Here is a 9,283-nt window from a genome sequence, read left to right on the forward strand (position 1 = left end):
ATGATGGAAGAATTGCACAGCCTGGATCCACGGCGTCAGGAACTGTTGGAAGCTCGGTTCACGGGAGCTGGAGTAGCCAAGGTAATCCATAACTTGTAGCTGACGTAACACAAGACCAACCTGGTTTTAACGAAATTAGGGGACATCGGGAGGTACTTGATTCGATGGACCTTGACACATCGGGATACCTGGCTTTGATTGGGTTTGTCTGCCTTACCTGGAAAGATAGTAACAAATTCCGACATATTTATACATATACTCGACTCCCAGTCTATTGAAGTCAATCCACGGAGGATCCTCATGCTTAGCCTCCACTGATTGCTGTAGGTGCTCACCCCAGGGGAAACTGGCAGAAAACAATGTTTATGGGCAAATGTAATTTTTTTGCAGTTTTTAATTACCATTTTGGGTTAACCCCTTGAGGACAATGGTTTGTCCTTAAACCCATTAAAAACAATGCATTGTGAGCCCGTACATGTACAGGCGTTGTCATGAAGGGGTTAATTAGACGATTTTTGATTTGCCTCCCCAATTTTTGCTTAACAAAATTCACACAAAGTATCAACCGTGGCGTCTGATCCCATGACGCTTCCCAGCTAGTTCTGCCATCGAAATTCTGAGCATTCAACCAGCTTTATTTGTCGAGCTTGTCGCTAATCTTTGGATTCCTCTTGTAGGGGCAGCTGAACAGTGAATCTTCTAACCAAAGTCTTTGTAGCCTGGGTTCTCTGAGCGACAAGGAACTCGAGGTGAGTATTAATCTTCCAGTATTATGTTCGCAGAGCAGCCCATCACTGGTGGGCGGATTGTACGCGCAAAGTACATTTTGAATGCAGCCCCCTCCCAATTTGCAGATTGGGTCTTTAAGTCCCGCTCGTTGATTTGGGTGATTTTATTCTATAGCTTCTCTATGCCTGCATACGTTCTGGTTTTTTGTAAATTGTCTGGAATCCATTTTCCTCGTTTGCTATGTATAGTCATCAGAGCAACACCTCGTGGAATTCTTTCCGATGTGTATTTGGGTGCGTTTGACAAGCCGATCCTTGTGCGCTTTGGCACAAGCTGCCTGTAATAAGCTATATAGTTTTTTGGGGGTTTTTTAGGAAAAAATTCAAATTTCTGTGAAATCCCCTGTGGGTTGCCACGCTTCTCCCGGCCGGTGTATGTTTGGTCCCTTTATCTACGTTTGATCATTGTATGTTCCACACATAAATACTCATAGGGGGTGTTGGTTTTGTTTAGACTCTGGTGATTCATTTTTATTGCACTCAACTTTTAGCTTCTAGGGTCTCGGTTTTGAGTGCTTTTTATAAAGAAATTATTTCTTGAATTACTTCTAGTTATTTCGTCAACCCCTATTATAAGACTGTATGGAGGCTGACATCGAATCAAGTGGTTTGCACGCAATAAACATTTTATTAGAAAAATTTACCATGAGCTTTTTTTTATACGGTATCGTTAAAGCTCTGTTTACCTTTCCCGTGAGAAAAAGTAGCAGATCTTAATGGCATATATCCCCTCTCCCAACACCTGGACCCTGTTTATCTGATGGCGAGCAGGCAGAAATGCGAGCATCCCTAGAGTTGTGTATCTGAGATCTTCGCAAAATTAAGTGCCAGCAGTTAAATTATGGGCACTGTGGTTACCTAGATTCCGGGAGTTGTCTGGCATCGTGTTTCAACACCGCTTGCAATCTGCGTAGGATAAACAGGAAGTAGTTAGAAGCCTAATTAATTTATTATAGATAAGATGCTTTTACCTCTCGTTTCGTGACAAAGAAAAGTGCTATATGTTTGTCACCCTCATGGTATTCCAAAGCTAAAGTGTCCTGTGGACTTCGTTGAGTCAGGTGTCTGGTGTACATACGTTTACGTTGAGTATATGTTATTTGTGTATGCAAAGCAAATAGTCAAAAGTGAAACGTTTCAACTGGTAAAATGAGACAAAATCAAAAACCAATCTGTGATCTCGGTTATTTGGATAAAACACAATAGTGAACTAGTTATAGAGATTTGCAAACTATCCTTACTACTCTTCTTTATTGAGTTGTAAAATACACCATACATTAAAATGTGGCATACGTCATACTGCAGGCTGTTTGGTGTTGCGGTCCCCCCCCCCCCCCCCCCCCCCGCACTCTTTCAGTTCTTGCCAGTCAGGACAGAAGTGCACTTTTAATGTGTCATTTTAAAAGGTCTCTCTTTAGCAGACTCCAGAAAAGAAACAGAATGATCAGAGGAATCGCAAGAGGAAAGCAGAACCGTTTGATGCTAGTCAAGGTAACGCGCTTTAATCTGGGGTCTTTAAAGGGCTTAAGGATACTTTGTGCTATTTGCATACAGAAAGAAAAAGTATAGATATCCTCGACTTATTGTGACCGCAATAGGACTTGCAGCAGATTATTTCGTTGGCTTGTCTTATCATGTTTTATATTCCTCTTGAATATGGGAGGTCTTGTAGGCTCCTATTTGACTTTACTTTAAAATAACTATCTTTATCCATTTGATAAATTTGCCTAAATCAGCCCTGGCAGCGTTGAGCAGTAATAACACTTGGCCTTGTGCCCTAATTAAAAATGGAGTCAGTAGTGAAATGTAAAGTACCCTTTACTTACCATATTACAGCCTTTTATTACTTTTCTCTGTTAACTCTACGCTTTGTCACTGAAATGCTGGCCTACAATCAGACTGCAAACACTATGGGGAGACGGGTAAACAGCGGGGGAGGTTGTTGAGGATTTTTTTTTTTAAACTTTAAATTATCTCTGTTCTTCTTTTACAGGGAAAAATACTCCTAGAGGACATAAAATTAGTGATTATTTTGAGGTAAGTCAGTGTCAGTCACTGGTGCATTCTTCTGAGATTGCAGTTAAATGTTGGGTGATCTGTGCAAGTGATTCCTCCAGTCCTGAGGCTGTTTACAAAATCGAAGCACATTGATGCTTATGGCTGTAAGGATTTGGCGCTTGGCAGGAGTAGATTTACTCGTTTATTCCCCACTCGTTTATACCACTCCTATTCTAAAAGGTCCCCAAAGGACATCAATCAACAATCAAATCTACTGCTGAAATGTCCTACTCTTACTATTTTCACATTTCCAGCAAAAAAGCGTCAAATTCGACAAAGGTTGCACCTTTTCACACCTTGCTTAACTACTTTGACATACATGTACGCCACTTTTCCTCTATCCCAGTGAGAGCTTGAGGCTTCATGATTATAGGACAAGGATTGTACACTTTGACACCTATTAAACTGATCTGTCGCCTGATGAGATCAACAGTGTCTGACATCATACAGGAAGGATTGCTCTGAAAACAAACGCTATAGGCAGTTTTGGGAAATACAAATAATAGTGGTAAAAGCTGTGTATTCTGTATAGTGATCTTCAGAAATTGTAAACCCGTGTACTTAGGCTTATCGATTATTTTTCATTGCAGTTTGCTGGGGGAAGTGGCCCGGGGACAAGCCCAGGGAGAAGCGTTCCACCAGTTGCCCGATCCTCACCCCAACATTCCTTATCGAATCCACTACCCTTAACGGCAAGTCTTGCTTTTAAAACTTTAGAACAATGCAGGGGCCAAACTCACACACTGTCCTTCATTTACATGAGCATTTCCCTAACTGGTGGAGCAAATAAATGGTGCAGATATTAAGTACAAAATTAAATAAAACACAAGAATTCTAGAGAGGGTTCATTGCTGTCCCCTTTTCCCTGCTGTACTTAGACTCACAATGCTGTCTTATTCACAGAATATGCACTTAATAGCCATTAAAACGTTGTGATTAGATTTTATTTCTGTTTTTCCTTTTAGAGTCAGCAAAGTAGTCCTCCGTCTGGCACGCCAGTAAACCTAGAGCATTCCTGCATCGCCCATAAACAGATCTCCGTCCAGCACAGGCACGCGCAGGTGAGCCCCGCTTTCTGCTAACATATATTGTCCTTAATCTGTGTAATATTTCCTACCGGCTGTATGATGTTTGTACCATGGACCCGGGCAGGTGAACATGTTGGGGATCGCTTTCTATTTGCTAACTACATTTAGCTTTTCAGGGGGCAGAAAAGTTCTGGAAAATCCCCCCCCCCCCCCCCCCCAGGAATTGTTAATGTCTCTGTAGCCTTTTGTTATTTTAGCAGTACATTTTAAATGTAAAAAAAAATATCACTTTTTTATCATACTTTTTTTTTTTTTTTTTTTCTTTTTTTAGTCCGACCTCACAATGGATAAAATATCCGCTCTTGAAAACAGCAAAAACTCTGACTTGGAAAAAAAAGAGGGAAGGATAGATGATTTATTAAGGGTGAGTTTTTTTGTAAACATTATTGCTATGTCTTTGATTTCTCTGTAAGCAGTTGTCATTAGGTCTAAGCCGCGGCTCTTCTCTTGTCATCCAACAGCAAGCTTTCTTGTCTTTTTTCCTGCTATATTTTATAGATTGTGTAGAACTTTGTGAATCCGTTCCATTGTGTGCTTTCAGGTAAACTGTGATCTTCGGCGGCAGATGGATGAGCAGAAGAAAATGCTGGAAAAATACAAAGAACGGTTAAATCGCTGTGTGACGATGAGTAAAAAGTTGCTCATTGAAAAGGTAGGTTGGTTGGTTGCTCTTGGTCTTCTATAGTCTTGTTTCACCCTAAACACACACTTTTTTTTTTGTAGGTTGTGTTCAGCGTAATTTTATGTGCTCTTTCGTTAATAAATTGTATTACTTTACACTCAAACAAATCGCTCACCAGTCTTTCTCTCTGTCTCCAGTCCAAGCAGGAAAAGATGGCGTGTCGGGATAAAAGCATGCAAGATCGCCTGCGATTGGGTCACTTCACTACTGTCCGGCACGGTGCCTCCTTTACAGAGCAGTGGACTGATGGTTATGCTTTCCAGAACCTCATCAAGTAAGGACAAAGCCACGTTTATATCTCACAAGAGAAACAATGTGCATTTTTTATTTCTTTTGTTTGAATTCTGCACAATGTAGAGAACTCTGGTGATTTTCTTTTATCTAATTCAGCCGCTTGAGTTTCATGAGTTTGATGTTCAAGTTGTGTATTATTTTACGGAAGCATTTCTTGCCTTAAACTGACGTGGTGATACCCTGCAATTTCCAACAATTTGGGCAAACAAAAGAACATTTGAACAAAACAGTGACACGCGGCATGTTGGCCAGCCAGAGTTGGACATCTTATATGCTTTGATTTTTGTTTCTCGGATACATTTAGAGAGGGAAGAGTTGCCAATAAGATCCGCCTGTATTTAGTAACTTTTACAAGTCACCACATAAAAGGGCTTGTCAGGGTTGCATTGAATTGTTAACTCCAATGTATTGCCAGTATGTATGACTACAATGTTTCTTTACAGGCAACAAGAACGAATAAACTCCCAAAGGGAAGAAATAGAAAGGCAACGGAAAATGCTGGCCAAAAGGAAACCCCCGGCGATGGGACAAACACCCCCTGCCAATAATGAGCAGAAACAACGCAAAAACAAGACGAACGGAGCAGAGAATGAGGCGTAAGTAAATGCAGACCTCCCAGCCAGGCAGCATTGTGGATATGCTGTGTGAAAGGGCTTAGTAAAAATAAAAATGGCAAAAGGCCATGTTCTGATGACTGTGTCCCATTTACTGTCTCCTCGTTGTCTAGGTTAACATTGGCAGAGTATCATGAACAGGAAGAAATATTCAAGCTCCGGCTAGGTCACCTTAAAAAGGTGAGAATGCACGATACTTACTAAGGTCTTTTCCGGTGGGATGCTGGCTACGTATACAGTAAGCAGTGTCTGATTCAACTAATGGTCGGTGGGTCTCCTTACAGGAAGAAGCGGAGATTCAGGCAGAACTTGAACGGCTCGAGAGAGTGAGGAATTTGCACATTAGAGAGTTGAAAAGAATACACAACGAAGATAATTCACAGTAAGGCTGTAGCTTTTTGTGTTTAATATTTGCATTTTCCTTGGCAGCGTTATCTGCTTTGATATGAAGAGGTTAAGAACCCCCGAGTAGATTGTAAGCTCACAAGCGCAAGGCCCTCTTCCCCTTTAGTATCCGTACGTCTTGACGTGAATTGTTCAGTTTTAAATAATTTGTGCATGAAGAAGCTGTTGGTTATCGCTCTCCCTCTATGAAACTCTTTAAATGTCATTTAATGTACATACTTAATCCACAAATATCTTGTGACTCCCACTTCCTGAACCTGTTAATGTGGAAAGAACCAACATTGGGGGGGTTTTGTCTGTCCGGTAGCTGTGTTGGGTTAACTCTAAGTAAAAATGTCTTATTCAGGAAATTCTTTTTAATTTATTATAGTCACTTTGTTTCCAGATTGCTTCCCACGGATTTTGGGCTGTCTCTTGGGCCATCTTTCAGTATAACATTCAAACCTTTTAATGCTGCATCTATTATACTCCCCCAACTCTGAACGTCTCTAAGCTAGACGGAGAATGTCGGGGTTTTATTACTGGCAAAAAGTCTGTTTCTTCGTTGCAGATTTAAAGACCATCCAACGCTAAACGACCGTTATTTGTTGCTGCACCTTCTTGGTAGAGGAGGTTTCAGTGAAGTGTATAAGGTAAGATGTGTCTCATCTTGGGGGTTTTCCCCCCTCTCTGAAATACATGTTTAGTTGAGCTATACCATTGCTCTGAACGCTCGAAGTAAGTGCCGGACCGCTTTTCATTGATATTCATGTGGTGGTTCCGCAGTATTGGCACTCTGAAAACTACATTTTCTGGCTCGCGGTAAAATGATTTACTTATCCACCACATATCCCCTAATGCGCGTTGTCCAAACGTCCCCATCCTGCAGGCTTTCGACCTAACCGAACAAAGATACGTAGCTGTGAAAATACACCAGTTAAATAAGAACTGGAGGGATGAAAAGAAAGAAAATTACCATAAGTGAGTATCTGAACGGTACATGAACTAAACAAAGCTTCACTCATCTCGATAAATGGCGATAATTCCGTACGCTGGTTAACCTGTCCTTTCTTTCTTTTACTCATTGGAAAAACTCACTGTTTAGTAAAAATCTTTTTAGTTTGCGGTTTGTGGATTTGGTTTAGCGAACTGTTTGTGGCCTAACATTTATTATCTTCCTGTGCCCTAGGCATGCCTGCAGGGAATATCGCATCCACAAGGAACTGGATCACCCCAGGATAGTCAAGCTATATGACTATTTCTCCTTAGACACAGACTCGTAAGTATCCGTATAATTAGGACTTTGTGCCAATCCTCTGGCCCATAGGTGCCAAATCTGTCTCCCCACATAACAGTCTTCTGTTTCATGAGAGCCCCTATCCCCTTCTGCAGACTCTCCATGTCGTTTATTCTGCGGGCTCTCTGGAAGGTTTGAAATGTTCTTTGATAATGCCGTCTCCCCTAGGTTTTGCACTGTGCTGGAGTACTGTGAGGGCAACGATCTGGACTTCTATCTGAAGCAGCACAAACTGATGTCTGAGAAGGAGGCCCGTTCCATCATCATGCAGATTGTGAATGCTCTGAAGTACCTGAATGAGATCAAACCTCCTATTATACACTATGACCTTAAGCCAGGTGGGTGTTTGAGATTAACTGCACTCCCAGCTACGGAAGTTATGTTGGTAAATATATATATATATATATATATATATGATATTTGTGTGTGGCGTTTTATTTTTCCCCGTAAACCAGACTTTGTTGGCTATACCTACCGTAATGACTTTCGTTATTTAAAAAAAAATTCCTAGATATCATTATTTGTTGCCTTGAAACCGTATTGTATTTTACAACTTTATTTTTTATGTAGTTAAAAGTATCAGTGCGAAATTGTCACTCTCTTATATTTGGATGATCAGGTAATATTCTTTTGGTCAACGGTACCGCTTGCGGAGAGATAAAAATTACCGATTTTGGACTATCCAAAATAATGGATGACGATAGCTACAATTCAGTAGATGGTATGGAGCTTACCTCTCAAGGAGCCGGAACCTACTGGTGAGTATGGAAGCAATCCCTTCCGCTTGGGGTCCAGCCGTGTAATCCCTGTACTGAATGACTGATAATTCGCTGTTTAAATGGACCGCTGTGCTTCGCCATCTTTGGCTGCAGATTACTTCTCTTTGTGCTGTCTTTACTTTCCCCACACGTTCTTTATCTCTTAATTAGCATCTCCCATCTATTAATTTCCCTTTCACTTGGCAGCTAAGAATTCCCGCTTTTTCCTGATGTAACACTCCGGTCTTAATCCTTGTATTGCATTCGGGAGCTGTATGCCTATCCCATGCGTGTTTAACTTCCTTTGCTGTAGTACCCTCTACCACTTTTGCTGGGAGGCATTTTTTTTAACCAGACCAAATCCAGCCCAGGGGCCCCGTGTTACAGATAAAATTGACACCCCTCACCTGGGGATACCTTCTTTGCCGTATACAATCCCGTGCGCACGACTAAATTATAGGCATAAAAACAGGCAAAACCTGAACTTCAGCGATATCTTCAGCTTGGAAGGTTTGGGAAAGTAATAAACCCTTCAGTACGTAAATAAAGTAGATGATTGAAGGAAGAAAAGTAAGTCTCTCTCTCTCTCTCTCTCTCTCTCTCTCCCCCTTTTGAAAAGGTATTTGCCTCCCGAGTGTTTTGTTGTCGGCAAAGAACCTCCTAAAATCTCAAACAAAGTGGACGTGTGGTCTGTAGGAGTCATTTTCTATCAATGTCTTTATGGGCGGAAGGTAAAATTCTTTTATTATTCCTATTATTAGAAACTAGTTTCCTGGGTTATAAAGGCAATTAATATAAACGTGGATTTGTGTTTCTTCCAGCCTTTTGGTCACAATCAGTCCCAGCAGGACATCTTGCAGGAGAACACCATTCTCAAAGCAACGGAGGTTCAGTTCCCTCCCAAGCCTGTAGTGACCCCAGAAGCCAAGGTAAATCCTGAGGTCATTTGTCTTCATCACGTCCACGATGCGATGAAAGTTTATACAGACCATGCAGCCTGAATGATGTGATTTTTTTTTTTTTTTCTTAAACAGTTTTGTGCATAGTTTTGCTTTATGATTAAGTGCATGTAGGATGTTGTAGTATTTTTGCATTTACTAAATATTTAAGATCTTTCATGTGCTTTCCGCTCCTTCCCCTGCGCAGGCTTTTATCCGCCGCTGCCTCGCCTATAGGAAGGAAGATCGAATAGACGTCCACCAGCTGGCTTCCGATCCGTACCTGCTGCCGCACATCCGCAAGTCGGTTTCTACAAGCGGCCCGGCAAATGCGGCCGTAGCATCGACATCGGCTTCATCCAACAACAGTTTGTCAAACTGA

General features: G+C 41.4%; 1 protein-coding gene across 1 annotated transcript; it reads left to right on the plus strand.

Moving 5' to 3' along the window:
- Positions 1-9,283, plus strand: LOC149275633 (serine/threonine-protein kinase tousled-like 2). The gene is given in 20 exon segments (XM_089504497.1): positions 1-81; positions 678-749; positions 2,210-2,279; positions 2,782-2,825; positions 3,437-3,623; positions 3,750-3,907; positions 4,206-4,298; positions 4,476-4,586; positions 4,754-4,890; positions 5,354-5,506; positions 5,638-5,704; positions 5,809-5,906; positions 6,480-6,561; positions 6,798-6,889; positions 7,098-7,187; positions 7,374-7,543; positions 7,825-7,963; positions 8,583-8,694; positions 8,785-8,892; positions 9,110-9,283. Coding segments are annotated over 20 exon segments (2,238 nt in total).

This window comes from Sceloporus occidentalis, unplaced genomic scaffold (assembly GCF_023333645.1).
Source record: "Sceloporus occidentalis isolate IW3139 unplaced genomic scaffold, rSceOcc1.0.p SCAF_274, whole genome shotgun sequence".
Taxonomy (NCBI): domain Eukaryota; kingdom Metazoa; phylum Chordata; class Lepidosauria; order Squamata; family Phrynosomatidae; genus Sceloporus; species Sceloporus occidentalis.